At 31.8% G+C, this 18837-nt stretch overlaps 1 protein-coding gene across 7 annotated transcripts in view; it reads right to left on the bottom strand.

Moving 5' to 3' along the window:
* The window catches only part of LOC25500990 (MADS-box protein SOC1), a 33425-nt gene extending 19471 nt beyond the window's left edge, over nucleotides 1-13954 (bottom strand). Inside the window, exons 1-8 of one of the 7 annotated variants that reach the window (XM_039829326.1) lie at nucleotides 13482-13736; nucleotides 12845-13046; nucleotides 6714-6798; nucleotides 5745-5806; nucleotides 5533-5632; nucleotides 5380-5421; nucleotides 4734-4775; nucleotides 4250-4420 (exon numbers count right to left, since the gene is read on the bottom strand). In XM_039829326.1, the coding sequence (XP_039685260.1) occupies nucleotides 4259-4420; nucleotides 4734-4775; nucleotides 5380-5421; nucleotides 5533-5632; nucleotides 5745-5806; nucleotides 6714-6798; nucleotides 12845-13026 (675 nt within the window). In that variant the 5' untranslated portion in view covers nucleotides 13027-13046; nucleotides 13482-13736 and the 3' untranslated portion in view covers nucleotides 4250-4258. The other 6 variants (XM_013589530.3, XM_024771949.2, XM_024771948.2 and 3 more) reach the window with 6 other exon arrangements.
* Between the last annotated feature and the right edge of the window lie 4883 nt (nucleotides 13955-18837).

The following is an 18837-nucleotide window of genomic DNA, read 5'->3' as shown; positions in this document are numbered from 1 at the left end:
TCTGTTCATTGCTTAGATCACCTGAAGATATTAACAAGAGTTTGATTCGACTAGATGAAGATGTTTAGGTAATATTATTATGTAGTGTGTTTATTTTGTTGGAATTAAGTTTAATTCATGATAGTTTGATGAAAATGTTGGCATTGAAGTGTGTTATACTTAGTGTAAAGGTTTGCAAGTCTCTTTCAAAACTCAAAAGGAATGAAGAGAATACAACATGTATTCTACCGAATCAACTATATACGTTTTCACATCAAATTTCTTCGTATAAGATGAGTGTGACAAACGGGAATGCATTTCTAAGATGTTGTTTTGAGCTTGATCATGCTCCTTTGTTAATTGAAACTTGTCAGTTGGCAGACCAGTATGATTAAGTCCAAAAAAAATATTGGAATGCATACGTGTACGTTACTACTCATCTTATATGAAGGAATTCGATGTGAGAACATGTATAACTGACTTGGTAGAATACATGTGTCATGTTCTCTTCATTCTTTTGAGTTTTGAAAAAGACTTGCAAATTTTTACACCAAGTATAAGACACTATAATGCCAACATTTTTAGCAAATTACAACCACGAATTTAATTTAATGTATTAGCGAATGAAATGTTCTTTCTAAGCTAAGACATGCTTTTAAAAAATGAACATAACATATTGTACGTTTAAGAGCTTAAAAAAACAATATGTATGTCAAAAATTGATGGTTTGTTAGTTTACCTAAAATCAACACAAGTTAACTCACGTTAACTTCCAACGCAAGTTAACTCACGTTGGTTCAACATGAGTCAATCTACGTTGAAGTTATTTTAGACAGTTAAGGTGGAAATGAGAAAAAGTGTATAGGACAAGAGCAGAATTCGACTATATGTCGTTCTTAACTAACATCCTTTATAGTTTTAGATGTTGACATTGGAGAGGCCCTGGGTCTATATCATGCAATTCGATGGATACATAAATTTCAGCTCGTAAATGTTGCTTTTGAGGTTGATTCGAAAAGAGTAGCTGATTATTTAACAAAGGTCGAGGAGATGTCACCGAATTGGGTTCCATTATGGATAGTAGTATCCAATTCTATAGTTCCTATTTAAAACTCTCATGTGGAGTTTATTAGAAGGCAAACAAATGAGGTTTGCACATGAATTAGCTAAGGCAACTACATCTAATACTAACTTCCGTATCTTTGATGAGATTCCCATATGTATTACCGATTTAATTTTTAATGAAATTAATTTCCCTAAAAAAAAAATTAGATGTGAAGAAGCCCATATTTTGACGAGTGCTCATAGTGTAATGTTATTTTAAGAGGAGGAATGTTATTTGAACAACCAATTTGGTTGACAACTGGAATTTATAAAGAAAAAATAGGTATTTGTACGGAAACCAAAACAATAGAGAGATAAAGTAAAAATAATGTGAATAAAAGAGATAAAGTTGTCACAAAAATTGTCATTAAATGGATGTTCAAATATCATTTCTCTTTTAATTTTAATTTTAAGAGCACTAGTGCCCTAGATGTATATTTGCGGAAAGTGGAATTGGCTGTCATGTCACGTGTCATACACTGGGAATGGCGAGAGAAGAAAATACCATTTATGTAAAACTACTAAGGTTTCTTCTACTCTCGAAACGTGTCAGTGGACAGCACGCAAAACTAATCAAGTATCAAATTAATGTAACCAAGGAACAGTGAATTGTAATGCCTTGTTGTGTGGAGGGGACCACTGAGCAGCGTGCATGAGCTGTTTGTTTCCATGCCTTTGAAAATGTTAGATCAATCAGATGATGATATATATAGTTGCACAATTATGTGTGCTTCTTATTAAACCTGCTGCTGTTACCTTTTCTCTGATCTTTGTGCGACTAATTTTGTGCCCACATGAACAAAAAAAGATAAATTTTACATTAAGAATAATGTTTCTTACACTTTTAAATATTTGATTACATAAATTCTAAGAGATTATGAATATAATTGTTTCTTTAACTAGTATTTAAGAGATGGTAGTCAGATTTTTTTTTTCTTCTCAGTTCAGATGAAATAATAGTCATTGGAATGTTATACCTAAAAGAAAGTACTCTTTGGAATATTGTCCCCCCATTCCTTTATGGGGTACACATTCTATTTAATGATGACATTGAAATTGATAACATATGATAAAATTGAGAGTTTTTGTTTGGCAGAGAGGATTCATTTTTCTCTCAGATTTTTTCTTTCATTGTACTTACACCTTTCCCTCATTAATGTAAATAAAAAAAATTCACTTTTTAAATTTATTTAATAAATGATGTATGTGATCTATATATGAACAATATACATCATTTTTTAAGGAAAATGTTAACTAGTGCCCCAGGGACATTAGTTAAGGACTATAAGTGGTAAATATTTATGAAAATGTGTGTGTTAATTGCATTGGAAATCGAAATATTCAACTTTTTTAAAGAATAATTGCATATTTTAGTATGCTTAAAGAGTGTTCCGGAGACATTCGTTAACAAGACCCTTTTTTTAATGAATCTAAAAATTATATTTTTGTTTATAATAGCTAGTGACCGAAGGATGTATGTGTTATCCATATCACCGTTAAATTTTTACTCTCATTTTTATATTAAAAGTTTATCTGTCTATTCTATTCAACGGTGAAATTGATAAAATTTGAGAAAATTGAGAGATAAAATTTGAGAGAATCTTTATGTTTAATGATATATGTGGTGAGACCAACATTACCCCTCAATGAATTGAGGATAAATTACCTCTAATGACAAGTAGAATTCGATTCTGAAACGTAGGAGATGGATAACACACATTGAATGAAAGAAATGTATAAGTTTGTTTGAGTTGAAAATAGTAATTGATTGTAAGAATAAAGATGAAAAAAGAGGACTTTTCTTTGATATGGTAAATTACTCCACATTCATCAAGAGGTAATGTAGAAAAAACCGATATAAAAAATATAAAATAATGTTAAATTGTTTTCATGTAATTAATTAGCTATAAGTTGTTTTCATAAGATATCTTAGATCATTTATGAAACTTAGCTGAAAAGAGCTTATGAACAATGTCATAGCCTATTTTCATAAGTTCTTCAAAATAGTCTCACAAGACGTATACCATATTTTTTGAAGGGAAGACTTTATAACAGTTAATAAGCTCAAATAAACCATATCCAAACAAGTCCTTAAACCCTAAACGAATAATACTAATAACCCTCTCTCTAATACAATTTTTATTTAAATGTGGACACACCAGCGAGGAATCAAATATTGGTTAACCACGTTGTGAAAGTGTAACCTCTTATGCTAAACTCAATCTTTGCTCGTTTTATACATTATTTTCAAATGGGCTTCACTAAATTTGATGATTTCACATAAATTTGATATAACTCGTTGTATTACTCTCTCCATTTAAAAAGAGTATTGTTTAATGATATTAAACACAGATTATGCAATAAAATTGTCAAAAGACATCACACTTTTACTAAACTAATCTTATTATCTATAATTGGGTTTCCCACCATTAGAAATGTAAAGTAGATATAATATTTTAAAAGTAGTATACATGGTATTAATTAGAGGGTACAATTGAAAAAAAAATTTATAATTTACACTAAAAATAAAAATGACTTTAATTTTAAAACAATTTTTTTTAACTAAAATGACACTCATTCTAAAATGAAGAGACTAGAATAGATATGAGAGACTAGAATCAATAGGAGAGATTCGGTTGAAAGAGTCAATTAACCAAATGCATACAATATTGATCCTCTATTTTTCCAACAATGCTAATTCTCAATGTTTGCTGTATTAAGTTACTCTATCCCCTACAATTAATTCTTTAAATCAAATTTATCTCTATTAAAAAAAATTAATTTATACACATTTTTTTTGAAGGGATACATTATCACTATATTTTACACGTATTTAATCATGTGTTGTCAAATAAATGAATAAAAATATATGAGCGATCGTGTAAGTTAATAAAGGAAAACAAAAAAAAATTAAGGCCTCAGTCTTCTATTGGTGTATTATTTGTTGGTTTTAGGTTTTGATGTTGTATCCTGCTTGATTTGTATTGGTTCGAGTACTTCTTATACTCATTTAGAATTTTAGATCATAGGTTTGAGATAACTACTCTTACAATTCACCACTATTATCTACCTGAATGATAGCATACATTATAAATATAGGAAACATAAATATACATTTTTCCTAACCCTTATTTTTCTTTTGCATAGTCAGAGGGATTAATTAGTCCTCAACTAGCTACACCTTTGGAGAAATGCGCCTTGTTCTTGTTTCTGGAAGACCAATGAACAATTCAGTTTCCACATCTGAACTTGGACTACTTTGATCTGCATAAGTTTCAGCTTCAACTATATTTTCTCTCTGATCCTTTGTTGCTTCCTGTGATGAATAGTTACCATACTGCACACAAATTTGGATTTCCATTCTATAATTGAAAGATTTGTATATTTCATGTTTGATATCAAAAGTTAAAGTTACAGCTAGCAAAAGTTGAAATAATAACAGAAATAGAGACGATAAAAAATGAAAAAGATGTCTAAATCGACATCGCTAACTTTTAACAATGAAATTAGAGACAAATCTAGCATTTTTAAATCGATAAATTTCCGTCGTCATTTGAACTTTTTCTAGAAGTTTCAAGATTTCCATGAATCTGGATGCTTTGAACGAGCAAATTTGGGGGGGAATTAATTCGAATAGAAAGTGAATTTACCTTCTCTGCGAGCATGGCATTTTCAGCAACTAGGGTTTTTTCCTGAATTGTATTCAAAATAATTGTCAGAATCTTTTTGATGTAATGCTTGCTGGGAATACTTTCAATGTGCATTACTTATGAAGCTTTTTTTATTTTCTTGGCATGTATCATGTAACTAAACAGTAAACACAGTTGTACAGTAGAAAAATGTTAGCATTTCAAGTCATAATTGTATTGTAGTCTGAATTTGACCACAAATCTTATAAGAAAATGATAAATTGTAATGCAATTGATTTTGGGATTTGAATTAATCCTAATGCAATTGATTTTGTAACAAATCTTATATTTTAGAATAAAGGTTCGAAACTGCAATCTGGTCGCAACATAATGGTTTTTTATGTCATCAAAAGCAAGATGCAATCTCAATTGTGGCTGCATCGCAACATAATGGTTTTTTATGTCGTCAAAAGCAAGATACAATCTCAATTGAGGCTGCATCTCTCACATTGGACCGTTATTCTCTGCAATATAAACAATCGCAGCATTAATCGCAACTGCTATTTAAAACCCTAATCAAGTGATACTAATTGATAACAAACATTTTTTTTGTTCAAAGAAGCAGATGCAAATTTTAACCACCTTGTTAAATTTATAAACAACTTACCTTTTCCTTTAGCTGCTCAATTTGTTCCCTGAAAACCTGAGTCTGAATAATAGAAAGTTCAGATTAAAAAAATATCTATAAAATTTAAAATTATATAGGCTTAAATAAAAATAAATAAAAAATTATATAGGGTTGTTGATTTATCATGCTAACCTTTTTTGCTCGAATTTTGCTTATACTTCTCTCTAACTGTTGTTCAATCTTTTGTAGTTCATCAATGGAACAAGACCCTAAACCTTCTCCTAAGAGTTTCCTGAGGGAATGAAATTAAAAATGCAACATAGTCTGTTCGTTATAAGTAAGGATAGTTAAAAATTAAATTTAAAGAAGTTTGTCAACATGAATAGAAATTTAAAATATTTAACCGTTTTGAAGTCTCAAGAAGGTCAATCTTTTTCATCATGTTTTCTGCTTCTTCCTTCAACTGCTGTAATATGTAAGGCAAATTCATTCAAATTTTGAAGTCTTTTAAGTTGAAATGGAGTGTCTAAATAAGCAAGTATAGTAATTAATTGAACTCCAGATTACAAGGTCCATTATTTTTAAACTTTTACGATATAAATTGCACTCGAAATGTTTCAATATGCGTGTCACATGCATGTACCAAGAGGTGACCTGGATTTTATCAGCTAGTTGCTCAACATCTAATGACCTGTTAGAGAACTCCAGATCATTGCGAGCAGAGCAGATGGACCACACTACCGAATGTCAGATCAAAAGAAAACCACACCTTAACATCTCATGCCAGATAACCCAAGACAACCCTAAAAAAGACACATCAAATCCCTTTCCAGAACCAACTCCTAATCTAACCACCTAAAAATCATATTCCGAACCCTAGAAGCGACCCCACAGGTAACAAATAGGTAACTAACCGATTCTGGCTCCTCCCCACAAAAAGTGCATAAAGAAGCAGCCTGATAGGTCAAAACCCGACGCCGAAGCAGGTTCACCCTAGTCGGGATCCTATCAAGAATGAGTTGCCATCAGAAAACTTGAACCTTGGAGGGAGCTCGAATCTTCCAGAGCAGAGAAAGAATATTGGAAAGGTCCTCAACTCTTTTGCATCTTTTTATCATTGCTATGTTAAAAATATATAGTATAGGAACTAGTAGTGGATTATTTAATAATGTGGGACAAGAGGAGAGGCATTAGTACTTAACTTATCATTTCATCTCAAAGGTGTGAATACAATTGCATATGCTTCTAAAAAAATCAAACATTTAAAAAAGTAATATTTAATTTCTGGATGATGAGTAGGAAGACAGCAATTTTTTTTATTTGTTTTTGAGAGGAGGAAGACAGCAATAATAAAAGGTATATGTAAAATAAACCTGAGTATTTTCAACTGATTCAGATGTTGTTGGAGTATTATTAATCCTGGTATGACTGCGGTATCGTTCAATTGTTTCCAGAATGCTGTAACATTAGAGACAAGACAATGTTATTATTAATTCAGAGTTCAAGTATTAACAAAATATATAGGTACTTGCTAAATAGTTAAAAAAATGAGCAAACACGTACAAGGGTACATGCGAAAAAATGAAAATGGGATAAGTAAAATATAGAGAAAATAGATAAGACAGATATTTTTCAGTAATTTAGAAAGGAATTATTAATGACCTAATTTTATTTTAGTTTTCGAGAGATTATATTATAGAGTAAGGTATTCATTTTCATTCTCTAGAGTCATTGGAGAAGCAATCCCAATTTGCATCTCAAGGACACTATGATACTATCTATTATAATTAGGGTTTTTCTATCTGTATATATTATTATAATTATACAATCAGTTATTAAATTAGTAATTCTGTCAAGAATTGTGAGTGTGGTTGGAAAGTGGATATAACGTTATTGTTAGAAATTTAGGAGTTTAATTTGGTGTAAATTTATGGAAAAAAATAATAATAATAAGGTGATGATATTTGTAACAGTCCAGATTTTTCTACTTGGGAATTTTAAATTCCTTTTTGTTTTGTGGAAAGAAATGTGCTCTATTGGGAGGTGTAGGGGTTTGGAGGCTTATTGGATAAAAGAAATGTGCCTTTAGTGTCATTTTGGAAGGGTGTTTAAATTGGCTACTCTTCATTGTAAGATTTCTTTCCTCAACTGCATATGAATATTTGTGAAAATAAAGACTGTTTTGATTGCAGAAGCAAGAAAAAGGTTGGATGACATTTAGGTTTGCATGTTTGTTTGGAGGAGGATACTTTTGGTGTAGAAAGAAAATAGTTTGGTTGAACTAAATAACTTCTGCAATTTTTGTCTTAATAATCACTATGAGGATATATAGCTTTGTTTTAAAAAGGTAAAAAATTATTTAAAACTGGACTTGAAGGAAATGGTTATTAACGTGTTGTCCAAGAGTTTAGCTTTTAGGTCACAACTTTTTCATGGGAAGCTCTTATTAGAAAACTTTCTTACATGTGTGACTGATATTCAAGTGAGTTTTATATGCTCCCTATGATGATTTTGTGCCTCTTCTTGGAGTTCAAATGTGAGTTGTTAATTTTACCTCAATAATGAATGAGCTAAATGAAGAGAGGTCAATCTTAAATTCAATGTCTTAATGTTTTGAGTGGAGATGTTATTTCAAGTCTTCATGGTGTTCCTGATCATTTGTCTCTTGTTGCTCGTGCTCCTCCGTATTTTCCAACAAGTTGTATATTAGAGTCTGGTTCGACTTGGTGGAGGAGAAAGATGGATCCATATGCAATGGATCAAAGTATAGTGATGTGGGAGATTCACTTGAGACAGATCATTGGAGTACAAGTGTGAGTAGTTACTCTCCCTCATCAAGTATGAAAGGATTAAACGAATGATATAAAAAAGAGATGGTGATTTATATGTTCAATGTCTTATGTTTTTAGTGCAGATATATATTGTACAGAGATTAGTTGACATTTTAAGGTGAATTTGGATGTTACTCCTCGTTTGAGTCTGTCTGGTTGAAGGGGATTAAGAGGAATTTGGACTAATATTGTACCACAAAAGGTCTAAATGTTCACTTGGCAATTAATTCTTAGAAGACTTTCTATTCTCATAAACATAACTAGAAGGGGAGTTTTAGCGGATGGAGCAGGTTTGAATTGTGTGCTTTGTTCGGACCAACTCGAGGCAGAGGGTCATTTGTTTTGTAGATGTAGTTTTTGTTGGGAGGGTTTAGTATTCGATTTTCAAGTGGATAGGAATGGGTGTGATTATATATATTCGGAACGGGTCGAATATCAATTATACTTTTCCTCTTTTTAGAGCTAAGTACCCTTTGTATTTCTCTAATATTTATAATAAATTTTGATGTTAAAAAAAAAAATCATTTTAAAACCAATATATATTCAACATGAATAACTTAACAAAATATCAATAGTTTGTCGATTTTATCAAAGGTTACTTGAGGACGTAAGATTGGGGATTTCAATTTGCAAAATAATAGAATTGATTTTGTACAATTAATGGTTCCAACCTCAACCCCTACATATATTATACAATGTTTCTGTCAACTAAGTTAAACTCACAGAACAACGAGGATAGACTATTGATGATTACAAATTTCCATTGTAGAGTGGTTGACGGACACTCCTTGCTCGTCTATTTGCTTTTTTTTAGGGGGAAAAAGATATAGATGATCATGAAAGTTTTTACTTGCCATATTCAGTTGCAATATGAATTCTTACATGTATAGTTTTTTCCAAATTGAGATTAACTAATGGACTATGAATTCTTATAGGTATAATTGAGTTCATTCTTTGGTTGTTCCTTTCTCCTCTCTCTATTTCGGCATTTGGGTTTTTTTTCTTTCTTAGTTTTTAGTGGCTTGTCATCTTGTGTTTTGTTTGAAATTTTAACATTATTGAATTATTGTCTGGCATTCTTCGTTGACATTCTCCAAAAGATATATGTTTGGTTGGATTCTCCATACTCTCCAAAAGATATATGTTTGAGTTTGATTATACATGTCATGTGTTACATTTCTTTTTCTTTTAAGGGGTGTATTTGGAACAAGCCTAAATCGATCAAGATCGATCGATTCAAAACTCCACTTGAACCTTGCTCTCTCAATCCTTGAACTACTTTTCAATTCTAAACCGATCAAGTCCAAGCCTCTCATGAACCTTGATCTAGATATCGACCTCCACTTGCATCAAACCACATTTAATAGTCCCACAAGCATCTAAGTTTGATCTCCTTGTATCCAGCTATACTATGAAATCCTACAAGATTTCACCTTTAGCTCTTCAGCCCTCGCAATGCCTTCCGCCCTCTCGAATTAATATTTTGGGCCTAACTACCTTATGCTTTTTAGACAGCATCACAAGTTTCATCATAACCGCTTAAGCCCTAATAGTGGTCAGTTATTTCCTCCTAAAGACCCATTACCTCCAATTTCCTTTGGATTTTGAGGTAATCTCACAAGTTGTTCGAAATCTTCTACAACCTCCAGTGTGTCTTCTGTCCTTCTGAAGAATTCCTTTCTCTCCAAAAGAGCTTAACACACAAATCTCCATAGTTATACCGTTTTTGTTCCACCTTTGATTGTCTACTCCTAGTCCCACTAATGGAAGACTCCACTTCCATATGAGTTTTCTCCACCAAAGTTTCCAATCGTGTACATCCATCCACGATGCATTTCACCTTTTAACCTCCGCCTCTCATGTTGATCGTATTCATTCTTACATCTGCCTCTCCAGATTGATTTTGAGTATTCTTACCTCCTTATCTCCTGACTATTCTTTGGTGTTTAACGTCTCTATAGACTCACTAAGCCTTTTGGATAACACAATCTCCTTCACAACATCACTTAACTATTTCTCTCTAAGGCACAAGATAGTATGGTATTATGATAATGGAGCATCATATGATACTTTTGGCTTTGTTTTTAGTTATTTTTTTAGCATTTGAAGACAAATAAGAGGTCACTTAGCGGGGTTATCAATGGTTTGACGTACATTTTATATTATTTTTATTTGAGTCATTGTAATTTAGTTTTATCCTAAATCATGCAATACCATAGGTGTTTTTAGTACTTTTTAGTAAGAAATAATGTAAATCGGAAAAACAAGTCATCACGTGGAAGATCAAAGATAATCAAGATTGAAGATCAATGGTCTTAAAATATTTGAAGACAATAGAAGTTTGGGAAAAATTCATCTCAAATTTCAAGGCATTTCAAGACGGAAGAACGCTTGAAAAGCGACGAAAAGTGCAAAATTCTCACTGGAGCTGTTGTGCCATGTGCACGTGGAAGTCCTGACTACTACCCCATGTGTCGATTCACACCATTTCATGTGCCCATGCGTAATGATGGACTAAGTGATGATGGAAAAAGTTTGGTTCTTTTATCTTAAACCCTAAGTAACGATGCACTATAAATAGACAGCCTTGCACACACTTTTTTATTTATTCAGAAGGTAGTGGTACAAGACAAGGGTCAAACATCAGAACTTCAAGGCAGAAGATTTTCCTTCTACTCTTGTTCTCTCTAGATTATGTTTTTCTATTGTTTTGTAATGATGAAGGTTGCCATGTGCAACTAAACCTCTTTGATCAAGGTTCCAAGATGAACCTTTTATTATTTGTTAGATTCAATTAGTAAAGTTTTTTATTCAGTTTATAATTCAAGTGTCTGATTTAATTTGTATATGCACGTTTCTAATGCATTTTCAAACCAACAATGAAAAATGATCTCTAGATGGATTATAGGATTGACAACCCTACTTCCGTCTGAACCAGTGGTAAATTGCTAAGTTTCTTAATTAAATTGTTTTAATCGATTCTAAGTATTAATTTAGGGTTTCGACTCATCTATAGAAAACGCCGCAATAATAACTGGTTAAATTACAATGATATAATATTAATACTTCGACTGCTACATAACGGGGTCATATCCTACTTTATGGTTAGTTTTTCGATTAGGTTAGGTTAGTTACTAAAACTTAGTGTTAGTTCCTATTTTCTAGTTTAGGAGCAATCAAGTCTTCGTTATGTGGTGCAATTAATAACTAAATTAATATTTCATATGTAGAAGGATAGTACCTCTCTTAATTAACTGTGTATGATCTCTCACTTCATCTTAATACACTGTATGTCAGTACTTGTTACATGTGATGTGCTGCTTCTTTCTGTGCTAGTTCAACTTAATGTAACTTAATGTTATGGTGGAGGTACAGTAGAAACTCTTTAAATTAATACTCGATAAATTAATAAACTCTCTAAAATAATAAATTTGTCCGGTTCCGATTTGGGCCAGTGTAAAAAATTGAATAATTCGATAAAATAATAAGATAATAATTTTTGGGAGATTCCTTTATAATTTTCGGTCCCAAGAAAATCATAAATTAATAATTCATAGAAACTGAAAAAAAAAATATATTACACTTCGTGAGTGAGATATGGTTTGAATACTTTTAACACATTCATGTAATTTATATATGCCAAACTTGCTTAAGAATATATTGAACATTCCACTTGTTTACATTTACTATACACTTCAAAAATCAAAAGTCATATTTCCAATGGATATGAATACAATATTTATTAATTTACATTGAGTCCCAAGATTTGGTGCAACGTAATTCTAAGAGACATAGACTAATTTGCCTTTTTGTTTGGTATGTACAGTATAATTACTTAAAAACTCTTTAAATTAATAATTATTAATTTATCGATAAATTAATAACTCTCTAAATTAATAAATTTCTCCGGTCCCGACATTATTAATTTATAGAGTTTCTACTGTACTAGAATATTATTTAATTTCATTGAGTTAAAATTATCTCTATTTGACGGTTGTTTTGATTTTGGTCTTGGATTGTGGATTGTGTTAAAAATATAAGTTTTATGTACTTTTTTTTAATGGTTTTGTTGGGTTTATGTGTTAGGACTTTTTGTTGTCATTTCAATATTAGAAATCTAGAGTTAGAACCCTGCAAACTAACATAAACACTAATCACGAGAAAAGAGGAGTGCAAGAAATACGATCTATTTTAATACTGAATCTAACCTACTCTTTTTTATTGAGTGATATATTTTGAAAATATATCTCACATAAAATGGTACATTAACTTTACTCATGGATGAGTTTGAAAAAATAATGTTCATAACACTCCTCATATCAAGAATTAAACCGTTATAATCTTGTTTATCATATCTTTTATTTTTGTTTATAATAGTGACGGAAGATAACATATTTATAAAAGGAGTACTAAACATATACTGAAAAACACAAAAGTTTGCAAGAAATTTATTAGATCAATTAAAAATCAAGGCTAACTTTACTTTGTGAAAACGTTATATATATTTTTACTTTCTATTTAAAAAAAAAAAAAAATAGATAGAAAAAATTTCACATAGAGCAAACAAACTCTAAAGAAACCCTTGATGAATAAATTAATTATTACCATGTGTAATATAATCACACAATTTGTGAACAAAGAAATTAATTAATTAATCTGAAACAAGTACATACCTAGAGCTTGTAAATTCATAAAGCCTCCCTCTTGGTGAGAAAACAATAAGAGCAACCTCAGCATCACATAACACTGACAGTTCAAAGGCCTTCTTCAACAAACCATTTCTTCTCTTTGAGAATGTTACTTGTCTACTTGTTGCGTTCTCTATACGCTTCATTTGTGTCTTTCCTCTCACCATTTTTCCTTTTCTTTTCTTTGCTAAAATCACAAAAAAAAAAAAAAATAGTATGAACATAACAAAATAATTATAAAAAGAAAAATTGAAACCAAAGTTTAATATATAACAAGAGAGTCTTGATCACCAAGAAGGAAAAATACAAAATTTAAAATTTGTAAAGAAAAAGGGAAGAAAATATTAGCCTTTAAGATCTAGAAAGTTATGGGAAATGGAAAAAATATTGCAAGAGATTAGAATTAGAATTACTTACCACCCAATAAAACCAAAGGAACAAAAACTCTTAGAAGGGTGTTTGAAATATTAAGGATGAAAGAAACGGGAAGTTAATGAAAAAATTTCTTAAAAGTATTTGATGACTAAATTAAATGGTGTAAAATAGCTTCCTAGAAAAAAGGGTCTAAATACCTATAAAGATTTAAGGGCTTTTCTGATTAATTGATATAGGTTGAACTTACCAGCAAGAAAAGCAACTTCAAAAGGAAACAGATTTGCACCAAATTGGCAAAATCAAAGAAAATAAATGTATAAAGGGTTGTGTCTAGAATAGGAAAATAAGGAAGGGAAGGTTAGAAAATGAATAAGAGTTAAGGAATCAAAAGAAAGTAGAAACTAAGCACCCCCAAAAGTAGTGATACATAATTGAGGTAAATTCAAGGAAAAGGATTGGATTTGGATTTGACTATCTTTTTTAGCAAAGAGAGGAAAGCAAAGACACAAACCTACCTTTCCTTATTAATCAACCTGATCCCATCTTGCTTCTACAAGCTACCCCACCATATTAAGAAACAAGTGATGTTTTGGTATTACTTTATAATTTGCTTGTTTTGGTAAAATCATACTCTACTTCCCCAAAAAGAGAAATTTCTAGATTAAAGTCAATAGTAATTTGGAAATGATACTGCCAAATTTTCTATGAAAGGAAAAGGAAAAAAATATATTGTATGGAAAAAAGGACAGATATGGGTTTTCTTTTGGAGGCAAAGGACAGATATTGGTTGTAGTGATCAATGAATTATATGGATTCTTTGGTAATATATATATATATATATATATATATATATATATATATATATATATATATATATATCATGCATTGCCAACTCATCTCCCAATGCCAGTTTCAATTGCTTGATGGTGAATTGTCATTTGTACTTTTGCCAAAGATGTATAGAAATAAGAATCTGGTATGCATTTAATTTGATATTTAAACTTGTATAACTATTATAGTTACATTGGTTCACTACAATTCAACTTAGGTTGTTTAAAGAGCAAATCATCATATTTTTTGTTAATTGCAAGTGTTTGACAATTTAACAATCCAAGACACATTATCACCTTTAACAAATTGCTTGTCAGAGATTATTTTGACCAACGATAGATAATTGAAGTGATCAATCCCAAATTGTCATACATTTAAAATTCAAGACAAAAAATTGGTGGTTTAATCTTCTTTAAGAAATAAACCGAGTTCAAATTTCATGGATAAAAATGTATAGTATGTTTGTTCTTTACTGTGATTTACTGATGATTGACATTCAAACTTCTCACTTAACGTGTAGTTGGACGAAAAGACCTTCATATAGATAGTCAATTAGATTTTCCAGCAAAAATTATTCTTCAAACCACATTTATAATATGATTAACAAAAAAATCCAAATTATTTTCATAGAATGGACTACATGTTTTTTTTTTTTTTTTGGGTCGGGTAGTCTGGTGGCTAGAGCTCACACAATTAAATGTGGAGAAGTGGGGTGTCCGGGGTTCGAACCCCGGCCCCTGCATAAATTATGCAATGTCCCTATCAACTGAGCTAAGCTCATGGGGACAATGGACTACATGTTTTATTATATGTAAAATGTTAAAAATACTATATTCACATAATTATGATAGTAACATATAATTCATACTTATGCAAACAATGATTGATTCAACCGGGAATACATGAGTTTGAATACTGTTCTTACCTCCTAAATGAATTTCTAAGTGTGCGTTTGAAATGACGTTGTATTTCTCAAAATTGTGGCAAGGAATCTCGTTGCCGTGAAAGCTGATAAGTGCTAGAAAGTTGTATTTTAAATGATATTTTAGGCACTTGTGTTCTTGTTTTGCAAGTTATTGAGGGAAAAGCCGAGAGATAAGTGATTATTGCCCTTTTACGCTTTATCTATCTTACTTCACCCATTTGTGCAGGATTCGAACTCAAGACATCAAGCAAAGAGAAGAAAATGGAGAAAAGTACAAAGAGGCAGAAAAATGAGATCATTCGCCTCCAACTCGCCATGGCGAGCATCAAAGGCGAGCAATTCCAGTAAGCAACAAAGATTACACGCCACCAACTCGCAATGGCGAGTGAAAGTACTCGCGAGGCGAGTTAGGGTGGTTTAGGCCTCTCACAGATGACGTGGCACAAACCCAATGGTGAAGGAACTTCAACTCGCCATGGCGAATGAAGGAGCTCGCGAGGTGAGTGGATGCAGATTTAGTGGATGCAGATTTAGAATTCTATAAATAGCTCATTCAATCATTTCAATGGGAGGAGTTTTGACTCTTAGTTTTTCATAGTTTTCATTTTGTAATATTCTGAGAGAGAGAGAGAGAGAGAGAGAGAGAGAGAGAGAGAGAGAGAGAGAGAGAGAGAGAGAGAGAGAGAGAGAGAGAGAGAGAGAGAGAGAGAGAGAGAGAGAGAGAGAGAGAGAGAGAGAGAGAGAGAGAGAGAGAGAGAGAGAGAGAGAGAGAGAGAGAGAGAGAGAGAGAGAGAGAGAGAGAGAGAGAGAGAGAGAGAGAGAGAGTTCTTGATAGAGTGAGAGTGATAGAAAGTGGATTCTACATCATTTTGTTGAGAGATCACAAGTGTGTAATGGATCCTTCCCTTTCAATTCATTCTTGCAAGGCTTCCATGACAATGAGTAGCTAAATCTCCTTTGTTGGGATTAGAGGTACTTGATCTTAGCTTAACATGTAATCTTTTGATCTATAAATATATGGTTCTAGCGTTTGATTTGATATTGATGTTATTCTTGCACTTTAATGCATATGTTTGATTTAATTGTGATTGAGAAATACTTTTGAATCTAGGTTTAGAATAATCATCTATCAAAACATAGGTTCTAGACATGGAATTGATGTTTTGATAATCACCTTTTGTATCCAAACTTAAAGCTTTCTTATCATTCAATAGATTGAGAAATCATCGATTAAATGATAAGACCGACTCTTGAATCATTCAATAGTTTGAGACATCGACGATTGAATGATACAATTGATTTCACAATATTGTTTGGACACGAATGGTCTTGTCGAGGGATACATGATAATATCAAAGAAAATCTAGAATCCATGTATAATCATTAGGTTACGTGTGAAGCTTGATCAAAGAACTCTAATCCTAACAAGTTTCACGCCTTATTAATCTCAACTTTATCATTTGCAATTTAGTTATTAAAACAAACAACGAATTATCATTTAACTTAGAATGATATTTGGTGTCGAACGGTCCGTGATATCGCACTAGTCGCTGAGGAGACGATATAAATACTTACAATTGTTTGATGCAAAAATACTACATCAAAAGCTAGGAAAGCAAGCTTCTCTACTTCCACGAAAGTTGCTCCTTAAACCACGAGTTCGGCTTTCCCGCCGCCAAACCAAACAGGTCATAAGGATCGCCCTCAAGAGAGTGGGAAGGTTAAAACTAAAAATACCTAAGATTTATTTTTAAATAATCTTATTCCTCCTGTATTAAATATTTTTATTTTGTGGAAAAAAAAGTGCGCACATAGCTATCATTCTCTATAAACTCCCAATATTTTCTCTGCACAATTGGATATTTAGTTTGATGTTAAATAAGTGAAGTACGCATCATTGTATTGAAGTGGAAGAAATAGTCACAAGAAAGGGGGGGTTTGAATTGTGACCCTTTTTAAATTTAATCCTGAAACTTAACAAGTTTATGTACTCAAGAAAATTCTTGGTAAATGTTAGATGAAAGAAGATTATAAAATATTTAGATATTTAAACAATTGTTTTATCAAAGACCAGAATGTTTTGGATAAAGTAAGGTTTAAATAATTAAGCAATTCTACTAAGGACCAGAATGTTCTTGATAATAATTATATAATTAATTATTTAAACTGAATGATAAGATAATCTTATGGTTAATTAAGGACCAGAGAACTCTGGATAAATATAAAGCAGTTATAATTAATTATTAATCTGAATGATAAAACAATATTAATGTTTATTTAAGGACCAGAGAACTCTGGATTAATTTGATTGTGATTAATTAGGACGAGTATATCTTAGAGATAAATAAATATTAATGCGTGTGATAGTGTGTGCATATTGTGTAAAAGTAAAAGATAGAGAGAGGGAGAGAGAAAGAAGAATAACACATGAGAGTTATCCTGGTTCACCAAACCCGGCTACTTCCAGTCCCCACACTTCGTGTGAGATTATCCACTATAGTATTCAGTTGGTAGAAACTTCTAACCAACACTATAAGGTCTTGATCACACCAGATCAGTCCGTAACCCCTGTATTATCAACCTCAGCAGGCTTCTACAATTCTTTGCTTTCGCACAAGAAAGGTTGGAACTCTTCCTATCTCAAACTATTAAGCTCAATAGACTTGAGATCTAGTTATCTTTTTGTAAGATGATTGTTTGGATCTAATGTCTCAAACGAAAATGAGAAAGATGTTGTTTGGATCTAGCGTCTCAAAAAAACTATCCTTGTACAAATACAAACTCATAAAGATGTTCTCAATGAGAGATAAAGATGATAAATATAGTGAAAGATTATGGAGTTTGCTTTGTGATTGTCGAAAGAGATGTTGAAGAGATTGATGAAGAGAATGATTTCTTTAGCTTTGAGAGAGAGATGTCAAAGCTTTTGTATATCAATACTCTTGCTTTTTACCTTCATGGACGTCCTCTATTTATAGGAGATGTATCCTTGGAGAACAAGTCAAAAAAGAGCTGTTGGAGCTCAATTCAAATTCAAAATAAATTGGCTCCATTTGATGCTTGGAGAGAAAGCATGAAACTGTTCACCGAGAACGGTCTCTCTGTTCCAGCCATAACTTGGGCACAAAGCAACACGTTTTTGCAAGATGTAATGAGTTGTATGCCTGATTGTAGAAGACTTGGAGGCCACTTAAGATGATGCAAGCTTGATGTCATTGCATGATGTCATAAGATGATGTCATATCCTAAGGCACAACTTTGAGATCTTTCTTTGATGGTTTTTCATACCCAGAACGTTCTCTCTGTACCAGCCAGACTTGTACAAAGAAGGAACACGTTTTGCAAGTTGTTATCAGCTGTAATATTGTTGTAGAAGCTTGCTAGCCACTTGAGAAGATGGGTTAATGTCATCTTGATGCTATATGATGATGTCATATGCTTTTTCCACAAGGAACAACTTTGAGATATTTCTTTAATGAATATTTTCACTCTTTTAAGGCCATTATGATGAAATCTTTGTTCTTTTGCTATCATGGCCTATGTGTCATAATACTTTGATTTGTCTTGATTTCTTGCCTTTAAGGATCTTGATTTTTATGATCATTGATCCTTCTTTTGATGAGACAAAGAGAATAGCAATTATTCCTGATCTTTGATTATGCACATTCTTGACATTTATCAAAAGATCATTTTTGTCATTTGCTTTGTTGAAGATGCTTTGTTATCTTTGCGAGGTCAGAACGTTCTCGAAAACATTCTCACTGAAACATTCTCACAAAACACATTAGTAGATAACAAGATAATAAATGTAAATATGTGTTATCTTTTAAAACATAAAGTGAGGATG

Source organism: Medicago truncatula, chromosome 8 (assembly GCF_003473485.1).
Source record: "Medicago truncatula cultivar Jemalong A17 chromosome 8, MtrunA17r5.0-ANR, whole genome shotgun sequence".
NCBI classification, from domain to species: domain Eukaryota; kingdom Viridiplantae; phylum Streptophyta; class Magnoliopsida; order Fabales; family Fabaceae; genus Medicago; species Medicago truncatula.
The sequence above is the reverse complement of the archived record's forward strand: the minus strand, read 5'-3'. Positions and strand labels throughout refer to the sequence as shown.